The sequence below is a fragment of the Miniopterus natalensis genome, chromosome 20 (assembly GCF_054644295.1).
Source record: "Miniopterus natalensis isolate mMinNat1 chromosome 20, mMinNat1.hap1, whole genome shotgun sequence".
Taxonomy (NCBI): Eukaryota; Metazoa; Chordata; class Mammalia; order Chiroptera; family Miniopteridae; genus Miniopterus; species Miniopterus natalensis.
The window spans coordinates 18,915,631-18,935,954 of record NC_142100.1 but is presented as its reverse complement, the minus strand read 5'-3'; the positions used below and the strand labels follow the sequence as shown (position 1 = coordinate 18,935,954).

At 50.0% G+C, this 20,324-nt stretch overlaps 2 protein-coding genes and 1 pseudogene across 2 annotated transcripts in view; 2 read left to right on the top strand and 1 right to left on the bottom strand.

Moving 5' to 3' along the window:
* Positions 1-17,605, top strand: part of SGSM1 (small G protein signaling modulator 1) — a 51,488-nt gene extending 33,883 nt beyond the window's left edge. The window contains exons 17-26 of the mRNA XM_087828792.1: positions 2,479-2,607; positions 3,005-3,187; positions 4,440-4,508; positions 6,118-6,708; positions 7,635-7,759; positions 9,052-9,134; positions 11,139-11,248; positions 12,568-12,664; positions 13,690-13,857; positions 15,519-17,605. Coding sequence (XP_087684918.1) covers positions 2,479-2,607; positions 3,005-3,187; positions 4,440-4,508; positions 6,118-6,708; positions 7,635-7,759; positions 9,052-9,134; positions 11,139-11,248; positions 12,568-12,664; positions 13,690-13,857; positions 15,519-15,607 — 1,644 coding nt within the window. The 3' untranslated portion in view covers positions 15,608-17,605. The remainder of the gene's footprint in view (positions 1-2,478; positions 2,608-3,004; positions 3,188-4,439; positions 4,509-6,117; positions 6,709-7,634; positions 7,760-9,051; positions 9,135-11,138; positions 11,249-12,567; positions 12,665-13,689; positions 13,858-15,518) is intronic.
* Positions 10,524-11,008, top strand: LOC107533846 (large ribosomal subunit protein eL28 pseudogene; annotated as a pseudogene).
* Positions 17,606-17,943: 338 nt separating the features above from the next.
* Positions 17,944-19,115, bottom strand: LHFPL7 (LHFPL tetraspan subfamily member 7). Its single transcript, XM_087828791.1, has 3 exons — positions 18,915-19,115; positions 18,400-18,403; positions 17,944-18,083 (listed from the first exon to the last, which is right to left on the bottom strand). Exons 1-3 carry the CDS (start codon positions 19,113-19,115, stop codon positions 17,944-17,946), a joined length of 345 nt encoding a protein of 114 aa, XP_087684917.1.
* Positions 19,116-20,324: the final 1,209 nt, after the last annotated feature.

Sequence of the window (20,324 nt, the reverse complement as noted above, 5' to 3'; positions counted from 1 at the left end):
AAGGCAGATTTTATTCAGTACTATTGCAAAAGAGGCATCAGAATAGAACTTAGCTCCATTCCAGATGCAGCAGAGACAGCTGTTGATTTATGGCCAGTGAGCAGAGTGAGGGGCCCACTGGATGGAAAGTTACTAAGAGGAGCCATCAAGGGCAGGGGAGTCTTGCTAAAGACAGGCCAGAGATCTGTACGTCAGGGGTGGGGGATGAGGGATTTGATCAGATGTCAAGGTGGAGATTTTCACTAAACTAATAGGATTTTTGCTACAACTGGGCTAAGCAGGTGGAGGGCAGGATGCAGAGATGAAGCCTCGTCAGAAAGGGCTCAGAGGAGCTGGTCTGAAGTTTGACTCTGAAGGAGAGACGCTTTTACAATACCATTTTTTAAAAATACCATCTTTCTGCTACATTCCTCTAGTTCTGATCCCCTGAATTAGTTGAGTAGGATTAGTTTGGTGTGACCCTATCATACATTTTCTATGTTGATACATCCATAGATGTATCTATAAAAATGTATCTGTAACTCGTATTTTTTTTTAAATGACATGACATTATATTTGTATTTTAAGTGACCAACTTTTATATTCAGGATGTATTTTAATATCTCAAGGTGAAATATTGAATGTTAGAACCATAATACCGCCTATATGGGTGGGCCATAATTAATTCAAATCTTTCCCTAATGATATAGATATCTGGCCTCTTTTTTTAAAAAAATACTTCAAACAGTGCTATAGTTGACATCTTTATAAGCACATTTATTTCTGTACTGGTGCTTTCATTTTGAGAGCAGATTCCTAGAAATAAGATAGATTGATGTGCATTTAAAATTTAAATAGATATGCCAGTTACTTTCTCAAAAGGTCCTGGTGTTCAGAATCCCGGCAGCCTATGGAGTGCACATTTCCTGAGGAGTTTAAAAGATTTATGGGCTTCTGGGCTCCACTCCAGCTTTACTGACTTAGCATCTCTGGGAGTGGAGCCCAAGAATTTATATTTTTTCAAAGTTCCCCAAATGCTTCTAGTGATCTCCTGAATTTGGGAGGCACTAGTCTGGGGATAAGTTGGTTGAAACATTAGTTGAAAACAAATATTTTTCATCTAACATTTTTGCAAACCTTTCACAACCTGTTGGCTATGTTTTCACCATTCTTGGTTGCACTTTGCGTTAGGGATTAGGGTAGACCGAACTGTATTAATAAATAGTCCCAGCTATTCCAGTTGATCGCCACTACAGGGGTATATTTCTTGCTCACTTAACAGTCCTGAGTGGGCATTCCTGCTGAGTGGGCATCTCGCTGCCCTCCAGGGGGGTCTGTCAGTCTTGTGGCCCCACCATCCTTCAGGGACTCGTGGTCACCTGCCTCCAGGCAGCAGAGGGGAAGTGGAGCGTGTGAAGGGAATACACCTGTTTCTTCAAAGCCCTGGCCTGGAAAGGCCTTACGTCACTCCCTCTCACATCCCGTTGATCAGAAGTCTGTCACTTGGCCACACCTAACTGCAAGGGAGGCTGGGGAACGGAGTCCAGCTGTGGACTCTGGGAGTAAAGCACGTGGATTTTTGAGGCAGGGTTCACAGCCTCAGCCACAAGTTAGTTCTCTGGTTTTTAAACAGCTTTGACGAGGCCGTCCTACGAAATACGAACCAAAATTCCCAACAGGGACAAAAGAATGGCGGGTTTTGCTGTTGTGGCTGGATACATCTAAGACTAGCATTAAGATGAGAAATAAGCTTTTAATTTTGGAATGTGAAATGAAGAGGTGAGAGGAAACAGGATCCCAGTGCCCTACAGAGCCATTGGCACTCTCCACACACGAGCACACACACACAGGACATGCTGGTCCCCCAGCTTGACTCACTATAACTGCAGAGCCTCTGCCTGAAAATGAATTTTGAAAGAGAAAAAATCTACTCCACAATAGACCAAACTGTTGTTAAAGTCATCCTGGCGTGCCTCAAAATTATCAGTGTATGCAGAACCAGCAGCAAGTGTTCACTGTGGATTCATTTGCTTTAAAACAATTTTCTTAGCACTTAGTCAAGATTAAAAACCCCGAGGTAATATTCCCAAATAAAAGCACAGCATGCAAAATTGACTGGAAATTAAGTAGAAGTTCATTATACACTCACCTTTCCTTTTTAACAAAAACGGGTTCACGCTAGACATGATCTGCATCTTGGTTTTCCCCCACTTATCAACACACAGTGAACATCTGTTTGTGTAGGTTCTCCTAGCTGCACCCCCTGCCCTTGCTGCTCGCGTGTGGTGCTCCCACGCCACGCGTAATGTTCTCCTGTTGGTGGGCAGGCGAGGGCTTCCCAGGGTTTTGCTCTTGCAGCGGTATTGGGTCCTTATGGCTTTGCCCAGTCATGCCAGGATCTCTAAGGGGAGGCCTGGGGGGCAGAGCTGCTGGGCCCGAGGCTGCCCCTGGATTTCTGTTGACCAAACCCTTTGCTCTCCCTCCTCTCCCCCCCCGCAGAGCTATGAGGAGCAGGAGCTGCTGCGCCTCATCTACTACGGGGGCATCCAGCCTGAGATCCGCAAGGCCGTGTGGCCCTTCCTGCTGGGCCACTACCAGTTCGGGATGACAGAAACCGAAAGGAAGGAGGTTGGTTACTCCGATGGGCAGTGGGGTCCTTGGCAACAAAAGGAGCCTGGTACTGTGGGGCTGGGGGAGCCCTGGTCCCATTTGGGACCAAGCTGGGGCAGGGAGCTGGGGGGCAGCCGGGAAGCTCCAGGGCAGCGCTGTCCAATAGAAACACAGCACAAGCCACAGATGTCATTGTTTTTAAACAAACTTTATTTTGAGATAATTGTAGATTCACACCTTCTTTATTACCTTCCTTCCCTCTTCCTGGCACGTAGTTGGTGCTCAGTTAATGTTGGTTGAATGTTATGCCATGAACGTTGGATGGGTGTTTCCAGAGCCCAGGATCCCAGGTCAGAGCCACCTGGTCTCCCCAGGGCTCCCAGCACTTGGGGTGACCTTGCATCTGCCCTGGCAGGTGGACGAGCAGATTCATGCTTGCTACGCACAGACCATGTCCGAATGGCTGGGCTGTGAGGCAATCGTGCGGCAGAGAGAGCGGGAGTCCCACGCGGCTGCCCTGGCCAAGTGCTCCTCAGGGGCCAGCCTGGATGGTCACCTCCACCGGATGATGCACCGGGACTCCACCATCAGCAATGAGGTGATGGCGGGGCACCTCGGAGTGGAGGGTGGGGTGTGAAGGCCAGGATCTGCTCTGTCAGGCTGTGGTAGGCCTGGGTGTCTCTGGCCTAGACTCTGTCCCACCCCTAGTTTTTGGGTGGAAGGCGACTTTGGAGTCTGACAGTCCTGAGTTTGAACTCCAGCCCCAGCATTTCCTAGCTCTGGGGCCTCAGGCAAGCACCCGTACTTCTGGGCCTCAGTTTCCTCATCTGTCAAATGGGACTAATCATTTAGAGGGGAGGTTTGTGTGTAGCTTAAATAAAATAGTGTCTATAAAGCAGCTACCACAGCACTAGATGTTCATTTATTCAACAAATGCTGACTGAGTACCTGCCATATGCCAGGTACCATCAGGAATGTCCTGGAAAATCAGGAATACTTCAGTGACCAAGTCAGATATAGCTGGTCTCACAGAATCTCTAGTTTAGGGGCCCAAAACAGGAGCTGAGAAGAAAGTTAATTCTCTAGTGATGTATCAGCCATTCATCGCCACACTAATACTGCATAACAAACAACCTCCAAATGTCAGTGGCTTCCGACAACACGCATTTCCTTTTACTCATGAGTCTGTGGGCCAGCAGAGCAGTTCTGAGCTCTGATGTTCAACTGAAAGTTTTGTTGACCTTCAGGGGCTCTCTCATATACCCCGATGACTCAACTCTGCTCCACATCTCATCCACCAGCAGGTTAACCTGGGCATGTTGTCACAGTGAATGCAGATCGTAAAGAGAGACACACACAAGCTCTCTATCCAGGCTCTGCCCTGGCCACTTTGCTAATATCCCACTGGCTAAAGCAGGGCACGTGGCCAAGCCTAGCATCAGAGCAGGCAGGAGGTAGAAGTTACAGGGCAAAAAGCACATATACAGAGAGGGAGTAAAAAATCAGGCCATTCATACAGCAGGTCACTCTGTGTCTAACTAAAATGTTAGCCAGAGTCAAGCACAGAGCAGTAAAGATGGGGCTTCCTGCTTGCAGGGGTGGGAGGTGGAGGCCCGGAGGGTGGTGTGGCCTCTGGGGAGGCTCCAGGGAGCAGAAAGTGAGACTCCCACCCCTTCGATTTTACAGATGGGAACCTGAGGCCTTGAGAGGGGACTTGCTCAAGTCAGGAGTAGAGATAAAACTAGGCTGCCTCACTCCCAGCCCAGCAGCCCCTCCTGAGCTCAGGGCAGGGACCCTGAGCCGGGAACATGCAGCCTCATGACGCTCCCTCCTGCCTCTTTTTCTCTTAGTCTTCCCAGAGCTGCAGTTCTGGCCACCAGAACATCCGCCTGCAGAGCGACTCCAGCAGCAGCACACAGGTGACCTTCCCAAGGCCCCGCCTCCTCCCTGCCCACCACCCTCCCTGCAGCCTGGAGTAATGGACTTGGATGCCCATCCTCTCCGGGTCACATGGTTTATTTGTTTTAACTTTTATATTAGCATTAAAGATTGTGTTTTTAATTACGTGAGTAATATATGAATCTATTTTCCCTATAAAAAAACATTTAAATACTGCAAAGAAAGCTAAATTTGGCTTGGGCCATCCTTAACCCCCACTTGCCCTCCCTAGAAATAGCACTGCCACCATTGGCTGTGTATCCTTCCAGACCCTCTGTGAGACTTCACACACACGGAAATATGTAGACAGCATGTAGACACCATGTTGCAATGTCTGGTAGTCTTAAAATTTCTACATCAACACCATTATATGTATTTACTGTTCAACAACTTTCCATTTCATTCAATGAAAAAGGGTATTAATTCAGTCTTACTCAAAATTAAAGAAAAAAGCCGAGCACAAAAAGTATGCATGAGACTTGTTGTATAAAAAGAAAAAAATATTAATATGTGCATGTATTTGCACCTGTTTTCAAAAACAGTGGAAAGACAGACCAGAAAATAATCCAATGGGAGGTGGGGGCAGGGAAAGAAGCTACCTTTCCCTGAATATGCCATGTTTTCTAGTTTTAACTTTGGAGTTAGGTAAATTTTTTTTTTTACATAATTTAAAGTAATTTAATCAAAAGAAATTAAAAAAGATACATTTGAAATTAACAGTGAACCAACTTGGTGACATAACCACACAGAGAAGAACTATTTCAAGTGACAGGGTCTTGTACGGTCTATCCTTGACAGGATGTAGCCTAAGGACACAAAGAACCACAATTAAATCTTTGAGATGTATTCTGGAGATTTTTCCATAGTGTTTGATGTGTAGTTGACCCTTGAACAGCACGGGTTTGAATTGTGCAGGTCCAGTTATATGCAGATTTTTTTTTATAAATATGTACAATACCATAAATATATATATTTTTTCTAGCTTATTTTATTGTAAGAATACAGAATCTAATACATATAAAAATGTGTTAACTTTATGTTATCGGTAAGGCTTCAGGTCAACAGCAGGCTATTAGTAATGAAGTTATGGGGGGAGTCAAATGTTATATGTGGATGTTTGACTATGTGGGTGGTCGGTGCCCCTAACCCCAACATTGGTCAAGGGTCATCTGTGCATCTAACTACTTTTGAAAATGGATCCATAATAGCCACATGGATAGAATATGCTTTGTTTAGCCTGTTCCTTATGTTGTTAACTAATATTTTACTTAAATTATGTGCACATAAGTTTGTATGGTGAAACGTATTCTCCTTCCATTTAAATTCCTAAGTAATCCCTCTGCAGTGCTTCCGTGTTGCTTTCTGGATTGTTCTGTGCATGTTCATGCACGCAGGTCGCTTTTTTATTCTTCACAAATGGGAGCATGTATTACATCCTGTTCTGCTCTCTCTTTTTACTGACTGTGTAGTATTCCACCGATGCATGTTCCGTGGCTGAACCAATCCCCTGTTGATGGATATTCAGGTTACTGCTGGAAGCAGCACCAGTGTCCATCCTAGTCCGTCTGTCTTTGTGCACCTCGTCTTCAGGTGTTCGAGTCTGTGGACGAAGTGGAGCAGGTGGAGGCGGAAGGCAGGCTGGAGGAGAAACAGCCCAAGATCCCCAACGGGAACCTGGCGAATGGCCCGTGTTCCCCTGATTCTGGCCATCCTTCCTCCCACAACTTCTCCTCCGGCCTCTCGGAGCACTCGGAGCCCAGCCTGAGCACGGAGGACAGTGTCATGGACGCCCAGCGCAGCGCCTCCCTGAGGCTCCGACCCGGCGACAGCAGCGTGGATGAAGGGCAGAGCAGCGAGGCCACCACCTCCAGGGACGAGGCTCCCCGGGAGGAGCTGGCCGTGCAGGACAGCCTGGAGAGTGACCTCCTCGCCAACGAGAGCCTGGACGAGTTCATGTCCATCCCGGGCAGCATGGACGTGGCTCTGCCCGAGAAGGAGGCGGCCCCGCTGGAGGGCTGGGGGCGCAGCGAGGGGGAGAAGTGTAGCCGGGGGGACAGTGAGGACAACCTCTCAGAGGAGCCGGAGATGGAGAGTCTCTTCCCTGCCTTGGTGTCTCTGGCCGTGAGCACTTCTGCCAACAATGAGGCGTCCCCTGTGTCATCCAGCGGCGTCACCTACTCCGTGAGTGTCTAGAATCGTCCCCTCGGTTTTCTACAGCCCCAGGAGGGAGGGAGTGGAGCCCAGACCTCGGTTACCCAGACGGCTTTGGCTCATTGCATTTTCCCCATCGCGGGGGAGGCGATGATAAAATACTTAAAGAACACAGGCTGTGCCGCCAAACAGTCCTGGGTTCAAAGTGACCAGCTTAGACGGGTCGCTCAGTTTCCCTGTCTTCCTGAGTTGTTTTCAAAATGACTGAGTCAGGCCCTCTGTGCCTGGCAGACAGTGAGCGCTCGGTCCATAGCAGCCTTGATGGCAACTATCTCGACTTACACTCAGGTCCAGCATCTTGTGAATATTTTAGTTTGGCTCTTTGGGGTCCTGCCTTAATGCGAAAACCTCACTAGATTCCTTACCACCATTAAATCCAAGCTTAAATCCTCCCCTTCGGCAGCTTCCCTCAAGGCAAAAGCCAGCTTTGGTACTTTCTTGCCTTTTTGGATTAATGTTGGCCTTTAAATGTTCTTTTTTTCCCTTGTCACATCATTGAGCTGTTTCATCAGGACTGTTGGGTCAAGGCCTCAGGTCCAGCGTAATTCAGAATTGGACTTCCGTTCAGTTCTTTCGTTATTATTACCTGGTTTTCCGCAGAGAAGGACCTATTTCCAGCTACAGATATAACTCTCTTAGTTTCATCTGTGAAATGGGAGCAATAAGTCCATGCACCTCATAGGATTGTTTTGTTTTATCAAAGAAAAATTTTTTTAAAATATCCCTCATACAAAGTGATAGGTTTTCTTAGAAAATGATAACAACAGAAACCAAATGAAACACCCACCTGGTCCAGGTAGAGGGTGCTCTTCCAGCAGGACAGGAGGGGGCGGGAGCGGGACCCTCTAGAAGGGGAGCTGGGCTGTGACTGTCCTGTGCTTCCCTCCTGCGGGCAGCCGGAGCTGCTGGACCTGTACACAGTGAACCTGCACCGCATCGAGAAGGACGTGCAGAGGTGCGACCGCAACTACTGGTACTTCACGCCCGCCAACCTGGAGAAGCTGCGCAACATCATGTGCAGGTGGCTGGAGCGGGGGCAGGGCCGCGCCTGCAGGGGATCGGACGCAGTGGTGATGATAATAGAGGACACTTATTAGGCACTTCCTGTATACCAGGCTCGATCCCGAGCCCTTGACTGACATCGTCTCGCTTAATCCTCACAGCAGGCCTAGGAGATAAGCATTATGTCCCTTTATAGGAGAGGAAGCGGGGGCTCAGCGGGTACCGCATTGCTCCAGGCGCCCCGGCTGGCAGCCTCTTGGCTGGAGCTCATCCACACACCTCTCGGGCTCTGGAACCTGTGCTTTATTTCATTAAGCCAAGATCTGGGGCTACTTACTACTTCCCATTAAAAATTACTTTTATTTCTAAAAGTATGGAAGTAATCCATGCTTATTAAAATCCTAAATCAACCAAGGAAATCAGAAGCTCATAGGTATAAAGAGAAATTCCTTCCATCAATACTACTTACCCAGAAGAAGCAACTGCTGCTAATATATCAGGAATTATTCCTCCAAAGCTATATATGTATATAATATAGCATAATGCATAATAGTATATGATATATAATAGCATACATGTTTTAAAGTTTAAAAAAATTTTTACCTACATGGGATTATACTATAAACTATTTTTCTACAACTTGCTTTTTATACTCAGTAATACACTCTGGACTTCTTTCCCTGCTACTCTAACTTGGGTTTGCAAACTACTATTATAGCCCACGGGCCAATTCCAGCCCATCACTTGTTTCTGTAAAGAAGCTATTAGAACCCAGCCATGCCCATTTGTTTGCATCGTGTCTGTGATTGTTCCTGTAGAGCTGAGTGGTTGAGGCAGAAGATACGGCCTACAGAGCTGAAAATAGTTGTTACCTGGACCTCTCAGAAAAGGTTTCCTAAGCCCTGCTCTGACTCATTAATAAGCACCCCCTCTTAACTATTCCACCTCCGTGTGGCCAGAGAGGAGGAAGTACTGAGACGTGATGGGTGAGGCTGTGAACCTGGGTTGGGAGGAGACTATAGATGCATTGTCCCCCCGGTTAAGGAGTTTGGACACTGTGCTGTCACACGGTGGAAGCCTGCGGAGGTTTTTGAGAATGTAGTGACCTCCTTGAGCTGGACTTCAGGAAGGCCATCCTGTGGCTGAGCCTGCAGTGTTTGAAGAGCATGACACTGGGGATGGAGATGCAGGCAGGAGGTTGAGGGCGTGGTCCGGGTGAGGGATGGGGTCCGAACCACAGAGGAGGAGAGGAAGAGTGGGTGGGAGAGGCAGGCTGTGGGTGTCTGCACTGAGCCCCTGTGTCTTTCTCAGCTACATCTGGCAGCACATTGAGATCGGCTATGTCCAGGGCATGTGTGACCTCCTGGCCCCACTGCTGGTCATTCTGGACGATGGTGAGTGTTCTTCCTGCCCAAGGGCTGGGGGGAGTTTCCTTCCTACGGCAGAGGACAGGGCTGAACTTCACTTTGTGTCGGCGCAGGTGCTCAGAACACCTGTCTGCTGAACGCATCAAGGTCCCCATAGAATAGAAAGACCTCTTGTTCTGTGATGGCCAGGACTTATTGCCACCCAGCCAGGCCTTTGCTAGCCACTGCTTGTACAGACATGAATGAGATACAAAGGAAGACCCAGGCCCTGCTGGCTTCCCTGGTAAATTCTACCAAACACCTGAGGAAGAATTAATAACAGTTCTGCACAAACTCGTCCCCCAAATGGAATAGGGGGGACACTTCTCAACTCATTCTCAGGCCAGTTCTTAATGAGGACCCATTGGTGCCCTGGTGCCAATACCAGATAAAGATGTCACAAGAAAAGATAAGTACAGGCTAATGTCCTTTATGTATATAAAAGCAAAAATCTTCAACAAAGTACTGGCAGACAGTCCAGATTCCAGGAGAGAGGCATTCTGTAGCATACCTGGCAAGTCTCTTCAAAACCGTCAAGGCCATCAAAAACAGGGAAAGCCCGAGAAACTCCCATTGCGGAGTGGAACCCAAGGAGATGTGGCAACTGTGTGTCATGTGTTACCCTAGATGGCTTCTTGGAACAGAAAAAAGGGCATCAGATTAAAAAAACAACAAAAAAACCCCACACAACTATGGACTTTAGTTAATATATTATCAGTGGGCCATCAGTTATAACAAATGCACCATACTTTCGTAAGATGTTAGTGACGGGAAACTGGGGTGTGGGGTATATGGAAATTCTCTCTACTCTCTTCTCAATTGTTCTGTAAATCTAAACTGTTCTAAAAAATAGTCTTTTAAAAGATGAGTGAGATCCTGCTGTGCCTTGGGAAACCTCATAACTTACTCCAGCATTACTAGGTTTTAAGAAGAAGAAAGATACCCTTTTCCAATAAATTTTTTAAACACTGGGTTAAACTGTATGAAACAGATTTCTTTATTGCGGGACTTCTCAGAGCTGTTTCTTAATGTATGTAGTGACTCTCACAGCAGCTTTTCTCAACGTAACTTTACCATTTCTTTGCATAACGTCCTTCCAATACTGACGTTTGCTGTTTTAATCCAAAAGTTTCCCAGACTTGAGAATCTCATGAACCCTGTACAATTTCAAAGAAGAAAAAAAAATGTTTGGGATCAACAAAACATCGTCAAGTTTTTATTATAGCAAATAGAGATCTTTAAAACAGAGCACTTTGCTGTCGCCATCATTTTCTAAAAGAAAAAAATGTTTCATTACTTCCAAGGTAGGGGGTAGGAAATTAAGATTGGAGAGCAGCTCTCTCTCTGACTGGGCCGCTGCAGCGAGGAGCTGCCACCATGTCTGCCCACCTGCAATGGATGGTGGCACAGAGCTGCCAAGCTTCTTGGTCACGAGGGACAAGCAGACATACAGCACTGAGTCCAATAATTTGAAAGCCCTCAGATCCTTCTGCTACAATAGGCTGGTTCAGCACAAGGCAGTAGGCATGGAGCTGGCGACCGATAGCACAGGTGTAGGGGTCATCATGAAGTGGAGATCCAACCAGCCAAAGCCGGCCACCTCCTACATGCAGACCACCATCAACAAGAACACTCGGACCACCCTGAGCAGCATCCAGTGGAGGATCTGCAAGAACAAGTACCACCCAGACCTGCGCCTGGCCACCATCCGCAGGGCCAGCCCCATCCTGCGCAGCCAGAGACCTGAGGAGGTGGAGAGGAGGTGGCCGCCTCACCCAGAGTGCCTCAGCACCACCTCCACCCGAAGCAGTAAAGGTGTCAGCTGGCTTTCCTCCAAAAAAAGATTGGAGAGCATGCCTTGAAATGGAATAACTAGTTTCTCACTGTTTCTGGGCCCTGTGACCCAGCTCAGGGCCCGAGACCATCGCTTTGGGACCTCCTGTTCCTTGGGCCGTGGCGGAGCTGACGGTTTCTCCTGTGCTCTTTCCCTAGAGGCCCTCGCCTTCAGCTGCTTCACGGAGCTCATGAAGAGAATGAACCAGAACTTCCCCCATGGAGGCGCCATGGACACACACTTTGCCAACATGAGGTCACTAATCCAGGTACGAGCCAGTTCTCTTCAATAATATAACTTGCTCCAGCTCAACCCAGTGGACCTGAGGTCAACTTAATAGCCACACCTAGTTTAACTCAACTCAGTAACTCGGTCCTACCTGACTCACTTCAGTTCAACTCAGCCCAGCCCAGCCGAGTTGAACTCAGAAACTCAATTCAGCTTAACCTCTTATTTGAACTAAAAACCTCAGTTCAGCTCAGTCTTCCACAACTCAAATCAGTTCTACCAGATTCATTCTCACCGAACATTGACTCAGTCCAGGCACCGCGAACACGCAATGAACAAGTCATGGCCCAGCCTTAAAAGGATGTGTGACTGTACTGGCCCTTTTCCTTGGGTCTGTTTTGTGCATGCATGTGAGCACACACGCGTGTGCACACACAGCTTTATTGAGATGTACAGCACATACCATAAAATGTACCCTTTTACAATGTACAATTCAGTGGTTTTTAGAATAGTCACACTTCCGAAAGTCATCATCACTGTCTAATTTCTGAACACTTTCATCGCCCCCAAAAGAAACTCCATACCCAGGAGCCTCAGCCCCCCCCCGCAGCCCCCCGCAACTACAAGTCCGCTCTCTGTCTCACAGGCCTATCTATTCTGGACGCTTCTTATAAATGGAATCGTGTGATATGTTGCTTCTGTGTCTGCTGCTTTCACTTAGAGTAGAGTTTTCATGGTCCCTCCATGTTGTAGCATGTAGCGGTACCTCACTCACTTTTATTGCCAGATACTAGCCCAGCGAGCGGATATACCGTGTTTTGTTTATCCATTCATCTGTCGATGGACGTCTGGGTGGTTCCCACTTTTGGGCTGTTATGGATAATGTTGTACATTCGTGTTCAGGTTTGTCTGTGGGCATATTTTTTCCTTTCTCTTGGGGATGCATCTAGGAGTAGAATTGCAGCCACACCATTTTACATTCCTACCGGGAGCATACGAGGGTTCCAGGTTCTCTACATCCTTGCCAGCGCTTTGCTGTCTGTCGTTTTTATTACAGCCACCCCAGTGGATGTGAATGGCATCTCCTTATGATTTCGATTTGCGTTTTCCTAATGGCTTAGGACACTGAGAATTTCTCACGTGCTCGTTGGCCGTTTGCATATCTGTTTTGGAGAAACAGCTGGGTTAGGTTGAGCTAGGTTAATGTCCACTTCAAATCCTTTGCCCGTTTTTAACTCCACTTGGTTGTTAAGGGCTGTCAGGTGTCTGGTATGGGGATGAACCGTCATTTATTCAGCTGTCCCCTCTGGTCTGGCCTTGTCCCAGGAGACCGATGCCCACCTTTCTTTCCTTTGACAGATCCTGGACTCGGAGCTCTTTGAGCTGATGCATCAGAATGGGGACTACACTCACTTCTACTTCTGCTACCGCTGGTTCCTGCTGGATTTCAAGCGAGGTACAGACTTCAGACTGGGGCCCTGTTCCCAGGCTCTTTGTGGCAGAGCCTCAGGGGAAAAGAGACCACAGGGCAAAAGCTAGTGGAGGAGAGTAGCAGCCATTTACTGAGTTTTAATGATCGGTTCACCTCCCTTATCTTATAATGACACCATGCATTAGGAATTGATATAGTCCCCATTGTACAGATGAGGAAACTGAGTCTGAGAAAAATTCAATTCAGAGCTAGGAGGAAAAGAGCCAGGATCTGAGCCCCACTCTGTTGACCTTCTAAGGCCAGTCCCCTTCCATTCTGTTGTGCTGCTTATCAGAGACCAAGAATTGGAAGCCCTTGGAGCATGTTTCACATGGGACTTAGAAATGATGTATAACACAGTGCATTGCTGTGGCGCAAATTTGGGGTGATGCTAAGAATAATATCTAATACGTATGGAGGTGTTCACTAAGTGCCAGGCACTGTGCTGAGCCATTTCTACGTATTATCCTGTTAGCCTTTTACTACTGTGAGCATCACCCCACGTAGAGATGAGGAGAGAGAGTAACTAGCCCAAGGTCACCTTGCTAGTAAGCGATGGAGCTAGGATGCAGACTGAGTTTATTGGACACAGAAAGCCTATCTCTTCACTAGACCCAGATGCTGCAGCCAGCTCTGTGTGCAGGGGGAAGGGGAGATACCCCCATGGGTGCAAAAGGAGATGGAGAGAGGGGGACACTGGTCAAGGGGCAGAACAGGGACATGTCAGTGTCAGTCAGACCTGCACATGCTCAGTTCCCCTACTTGCAGAAGGTCAGAACTGGAAACTTAGACAACCCACCTTATTTGCTTGGCCTATTCTACAGATGGGGAAAACTGAGGCTCCTGATAGTCAAACGACAGAGTCCAGGTCTCCTAGCGCCTGGCCGGGGCTCTGTCCGCTGCACCAGGACAGAAGCTCAGCGCAGCTGGCCTGGGATTTTCCCAGAGGGTGGGCAGCACGGTGAGCTCTGTGGCTGACTCTGTCCGCGTTGGGGTTGGTGTCTCGGCAGAGCTCGTCTATGATGACGTCTTCTCCGTCTGGGAGACCATCTGGGCAGCCAAACACGTCTCGTCCACCCACTACGTCCTGTTCATCGCGCTGGCTCTCGTGGAGGTCTACCGCGACATCATCTTGGAGAACAACATGGATTTCACAGACATCATCAAATTCTTTAACGGTACCCACGTGGCCAGGGGCTCGTCTCGGGGCTGGGGGCTTCTAGAGGGCCCCTTCCTGGGGCTCGGGAGGGGTGGAGAGTTACTGAGATTGGCACAGTGAAGGGGATGGAGGGGGCTTCTGCCCATTTCCTTTGTCTCTTCCCTGTGGACGAGCTGACGTCTTGTAATGCTGAGGATATGTTTTCTCCGGGATCTGGCAGGAGCATGGGTGTTGATATCAAGCTCGGGGCAAACCCTGGCTCTGCCACTAGCCATCTGCGCCCATGGACAAGCCATATAGTCTCTCTCTAAACATCAGCTTTCTCATCTGTGAAATGAGGTAACAGGGTCTGCTTCGGAGGGTGGACGTGTGTAAGAAAAGCAGGGAAAGGAAGGCGGTGGAGGTGACATGAAAAAGGCATGGCCTTGGAAATCAGATAAGATGTGGATTCCTATCCCAGCTCTGCCGCTCAGGGACCTTGGGCGAGTCACTTCATGTCTCTGGGATGCAGGTCCCAGGGGATAATATTGGTGCTAAGACCTCAATCACAGAGCTGCCAGGAGAATTAAACGGGATGTAAATAAAGCCCGTCACGTGACACCTGGCCCTTATGAGGGGACCCATAGCAGGACGCTGTTGTTACTATTATTACTATTTATAATGTTTGTGGTGTGTTTTTTAACTAAACGAGGTTTTGGAAAAGGCAAAACAAGAAAAATGCCACCTGTGACCTTCCCCTGGAAACATTTTTTAAAATAAGATTTTATTTTAGCCTAACTGCAGATTTACAGAGAAGTTGCAGAGATAGTACAGAGTGCCCCTGGTCCCCCTCACCAGCTACCCCAATGTCAGTAAGTCCAGTTACTAATGGGAGGTGTGCACCACTGGACTCTGCCCAGCTTCTCGAGCCTTGGAATGAGGGGGGACACCCCCACCTCCACTTCCTGTCCACGCGATTTTCACGTGGCACTTGCTTTCTATCGCAGCAAGCGCTTGCTGAAAACCTAGCTGCGCAAGGCTATGAAGTGATCGGCAGGAGTGAAATGTAGTTTGTGAACTCACGCACGCTGGTGTTCAACAGAAGTGGAGCATCCCCTCCATCCCCCCTCCCAGTTTTCCTGAGTTCACAGGGCACTCGGAGGTACCTCGGCACCCAGTTTGGGAACCGTGGTCTTACTGCGTTTTTCCCTCCGGTAAATGACTTCTCCGTGATTTTGGTCTAAGTTTAGGATTTTTCTGCCTTAAAGATTTGATCATTTTGTGGGGCTCTCAATAGAATGATTATTTTTGCTTTCTTTCCTCCCCTTCCCTTCTGTCGTTTCCCTCCCTTCGTGCTCTAAGCACCTACTGTGTGCCGGGCGTTGCTTTCTTAGAAAGTTCTCAGACATTGTATTTGTAGGAAGGGACTGAGAAGACCTAACATTTTTTAAGCATACACTGAACAACATCATCACAGTAACCTTGTGAAGTCGGTACTGTTACAATCCCCATTTTACAGACGAGGAAACTGAGGTCCAGAGGTGCCAGCCTTCCCCGAGGTCTCTGCTTCGAGAGCCCCTCTGGGGATGAAGCCACCCGACAATGATGGGGACTCCCCAGAGACCCCTCTAGGTGCTGGAAGTGTGTCCCGAGGGTGGACATAGAAGGAGGCTCATGAGATGTCGTCTTCTGCTCTTTCAGAAATGGCCGAGCGACACAACACCAAGCAGATCCTGAAGCTGGCCCGGGACCTCGTGTACAAGGTGCAGACTCTGATCGAGAACAAGTGAGGGCCACCTCACCCAGGCAGCCAGCCGAGCTGCCACCCGCCTGTCCTGCCCACTTTCCTCCCGGCCGCCCGGGAGCGGGGCCCCGGTGTCTGTGTGAGCATGGACTTCTGAGCAAAGAGAAACTGCCCGACTCTGGCAGTGGGGTCGAGGGGTTGCCCCTTGCGTTCAGCCTTACGTTTTCCTGTTTGACCAAAGATCGCCCGTGCCTGGGATTTCTCCTCTGCGGGAGTTGGCAGTGGATGGAGGGAACATCTTTGTTCGAGGCCTCCGGACGGTCTCCTCTCTCTTCTTCCCTCCCCCATCCCTCCAGACTGTCTTGTCGGATGAGACTTGGGGAGGGTCTTGTTTTGGAAATGGGTGTAGGAGAGTCTGTGGGGCTCCCTCTGCACTCTGAAAGGGGCCTTTGGAGATGTGGAAGACAGGCTGGGAGACGCTTGGCGCAGGGTTTCTGCACTGGGCACTGTTGACATTTGGGGTCATTCTTTTTGGGGGTGGCGTCCTGTGCATTGTAGGATGTCGAGCAGCCCGCTGACCTCTACCCGTCAGATGCCAGCAGTACCCTCCTCCCCACCCCGGTTGTGACTACCCAGAATGTCCCCAGATATTGCCAAATGCCCCCATTTGAGACCCACTGGCTTAGAGGAGAGGCTACCAATGTCTCTCCCACCCCGCTGCCTGTCTCCCTAAGCCGCCTGCGTCCCGGGGCTCCCTCCCATTTAGACAAGGCACACGGGAGGCCTGCACTCCCCTCCCCTTGACGTCTGGGGTCCCATGTGTTGTATTCTCTCATCTCCCTCCTCTACGTGACTCCGGGAGAGATGTCTTCTCAAGAAGGGCGTCTTCCTGCAGGGCAGTGGGATCCGAGACGTGTCTGCAGGCTCGCGACAGTCCCAGGCTCTTCTGAGTTTCGCCCTCGAGCCCCCCGGGCAGGGCAGAGTCCTGTCCCCTTCCCCTCCCCCTAGGAAAGACTTTGCCTCTCCGCCCGCACATTGGGCCTGGTGCTCCGGCAGCTTGGCGCGTGTGTGGGTGCAGCCGCGTGGCCGGGGAGGCCAGCTTTGCCCCAAGTGCCCTTGCTCACTCAGGACGAAGGAAGAGGAAGACGGAGGTCAGCCAGGGTAGGTGCGTGTGCTCTCCACGGCGGCTCGGTCCGGAAATGGTCCCCGCCGTGTCTTTTCCCAAAGGGTCGCCAGTCCACCAACAGATCCTGGGCTAGGTGGTTCAGCTGCCCCCCTGTCCTCCAGGAAAGCAGTCCTGCCAACTGGGCTCTGAGAGTGCACCAGGATTGGGGACACAGAGAGTGGCAGGTAGGGTTTGGGAGACGGGAGGAGACACATCAAGCACATTGAAGCGTTCGCACAGGGGATGCGTGAGTCCTACCGCCCTGAGCAAACCAGGACTGGAGAAGTCCCTGTCCTGCGTGCTGGGGAAGGCTCCTCCCTCGGTCACAGCTCCTTCAGCTGCATCTGGACCCCCACCTTCCCCGTGCAGGGCCTTTGGGGCAGGATGGACAAGGCCCAGGTGGCCCTTGCTTCCCAGGAGCATACATCTCCTTGCCCTGATCCCCCAGCTTCCCAAGATGGGAAAAAAATGTGCGAAAGGCCCATCCAGAGAAAAGTGCGTTCTGCCGCATAGCTGCTCATCACAGGGGACGCTGTGTTAGCAAGACCCAGGTCCCAGGCCCTCTGATCCTTATTTATTTTATGACAGACTAGTCACACAGCACAGCACAAGATTTCCTCTCTGCCTTCTCTCGCGGTGTTCCGGAGACATGTCCGTGGCCATGGTTTGGAATAACCGCCTATTTATTCAGCTCTCTGTGCTGCTCCAGGTCTCTCTGTATGTCGTGTGTGTCCTCGTGTCCTGGCATCGAGTGGTGGGAGTCGTTCTGTCTGTGGAGTGCTCTCCTTTTCTCAGTGTTACCAGCATCTCTTGTAACTGTTTACTGAAGAGTTGTGTCTATATAGAGAGAAAATATATATACGCGGAGAAATGTGTGAATCTGGGTTATTTTCGCTTTTGTGTTTGGGGGATTTTTTTTTTTTTTTTTTAATTAGAAAGAAAAAAAGGTTTCTGAAGGACCTGTCCTCCCACCGCAGTGACTCACACGCAGATGGGGACAGATTCTCACAACAGCTGCCTGGTCTCTCCCCAGAAAGTTCAAGGCAGGTGGATCACTTCACATCCCTTGTATCTTTGCGGTTCCCAGGAGTAACACAGAACAAACCACCCCACATCTTAGTGGCTTAAAAGAGACACTTATTTAGCTTGGGATTCAGTGGGTCAGCAATATGGGCTGTGTTCAGCTGGGAGGTTCTTCTGGTCTCAGCTGGATTTCTTCATGTGTCTGTGACAGTGGGTTTACCTGCAGCTGGTTGCACCCCTGGCGTTTGCCCACTGTCCCTCTTTGGACGCGGCTCTTGGGGGGCCAGGACCCAGGACAGGAGGAGAATTGCATTAAAGGCCAACTGGAGCCAGCCTCAAGGAGAAGCGCAGCTGAGACTTGCCGAGAAGAGAGAGAGGAGAGGGTGTTGACCGGGCTGGGGGCAGGAGGATGCTCCCTTTGCTTGTTGACCAGCTGCTGAGGCTGGAAACCCCATGAGGTCTGTGCTGTTATTTTCCCCATTTCACATGTAAACAAACCGAGGCCCAAGGAGGTAGAGTCATTTGCCTCAGGGTATCCTGCTAATTAAGTGTTAGAGCCAGGATTAAGATCTAGATCTGCAACCACCATACCCTGCCTGTATCGACTCCCTGCATGGAGGGTCCCCAGGAGAGGCTACCTTCGTAATTACCAGCCTTTGGAAGGCACGGGTAATTAGAGGTGCTGGACTGGGCGTCCTGACCCACTGTCCCCACTGTTGAATTCGGTAATGTGCATGGTAACAGAGGCGCCCAACACCTTGGTGGTGGTTTTCCCACCTGGCAGTGCATAGAGGGTGGGCAGGGAGGTGTGTGCAGGTTCTACACTGCGCGCCTCTTAGGAGATGCCTTGGGGTCATCACAGATTTGCATATTGATCACAGTAACTCCAGCAGGTGGCAGTATAGTGTCCCGAAGAAGGGGCACCTTTCCTCAGTGTGTGCCAAGGTGCTATGTGGGTTTTAGAATCCTCCCGGGGGGTCCGCTAAAATGCAAATAGGCAGACCCCACCCCACCCCTACAGAGTCAGAGGCTCAGATCGGGGTGGGGTGGGGGGTGTTCAGAGCTTGTCTTTGTTTTGCTCTTGTGGGTTTGATAGTCTACCCCCCTCCACCCCCCCCCCCCCCCCCCCCCGAGGTCCCAGTGAGTTGATGAGTTGAGGACTCACCTTCCACGCAAAGTCAGGAATATCATCCAGGGACCTGAAGGCTGCACAGCTCTGGCTCCAGCTGTCACCCTGAGGCCAGGAGCAGTAGGAGAAGACACCAAAGAAGGTAGGGGTCTGGAGCCAGGCAGGGGAGATGAGGCTGAAGGCCAAGATGCAGGTCAGGGAGAGCCCCAGAGCTGCCCACACGCTGCCCACCAGCATGGAGTGTCAGTAACCCGGGGTCAGTGAGCAAGATTAGTGGTGGAGACAGCGGGGCAAGGAGAGAAACGGGCTTCAAAGGTGCCCCCGCCCCCGGCCAGGGATATGGTCCTGTGTTCACACCCGAGGCCATCAGTTCCCTGCGACCTTGTCATGCAATGGGAGATGCTAACAACCAGTGTGGAGAAGGGATTCGCCCTAACAAGTTCTGGAAGTCGAACCCCCAAATCTCGGAATAAATGTTAGTGTTTAGAACTTTGAGTAATCCCACTCTGCCCTGCATGTCGTCACTGCTTCAAGCAGGCCCCTCGCAGTTCCCTCCCTCTCTCCCTCCCCCCTCCCTCCCTATTCATTCATTCATTCATTCATTCATCCATCCATTCATTCATTCTCTCTGCCCATCAGGCCCTGCACTATCCAAAAGGGCTGCTTCTGCCCAGAGGGGGTGCCTTTTCTAAATCACACTGAGATCCTGCATTTCTAGCAATCACCCTGCCCATGAACTCCTGCCAGTCAGTGACCGTTTTAATTATGCAATGTGTATCTTTTTGTTTGGAGGCATTTTTGCAAAACTGATATTGATCGGTACACATGTATTTTTCATTTAAGTAAATGGCATTATTTTATATGTGAAAACCAAATGGACACCCAGAGAGATTATGTGACTTGCCCAAGATCCCCCTGGCAAATGAGGGGGAAACTGGAATAGAAGCCTATACTCCTGCCCCCCCCCCCGGTTTATAGAAAGAAACACCCCTTCCACCCCCAGCCATATCCCTTCAACTCCTCTTCCCCAAGCTCCTGTCCCCCGTGGCTGGCTCCTAGAGAGAGAGGGGAGGAGCAGAGGGGAAGGACTCCAGCGATGGATGGAGAACTGAGAATGGACCAAGAGGACAGGAAGGGTGAGACCGTGGGGTGCCAACTGCTCCAAAGGGAAGGCGAGACCCCACTTCAGCCACTAACCAGCAGACACCCATGGCTACCCCCACAGAGTCCTTCAATCTCCCCCTGACGGGGTGGGCATGACACCGCTCCCTCCGACACACACATCCACAAATACGGAGAGGCTGGGACATAACCTCGCACTGCAAGGGCCTCGATGGCCTACCTGCTCTAGAGTCTTCCAAATGAGGAATGTGGATGCCGTGGTGCCTCTGGTGGTCCCTGGGGGAGATGTTCAGGTGGCACCTGGACCCAGCCTTAAATGTCAGC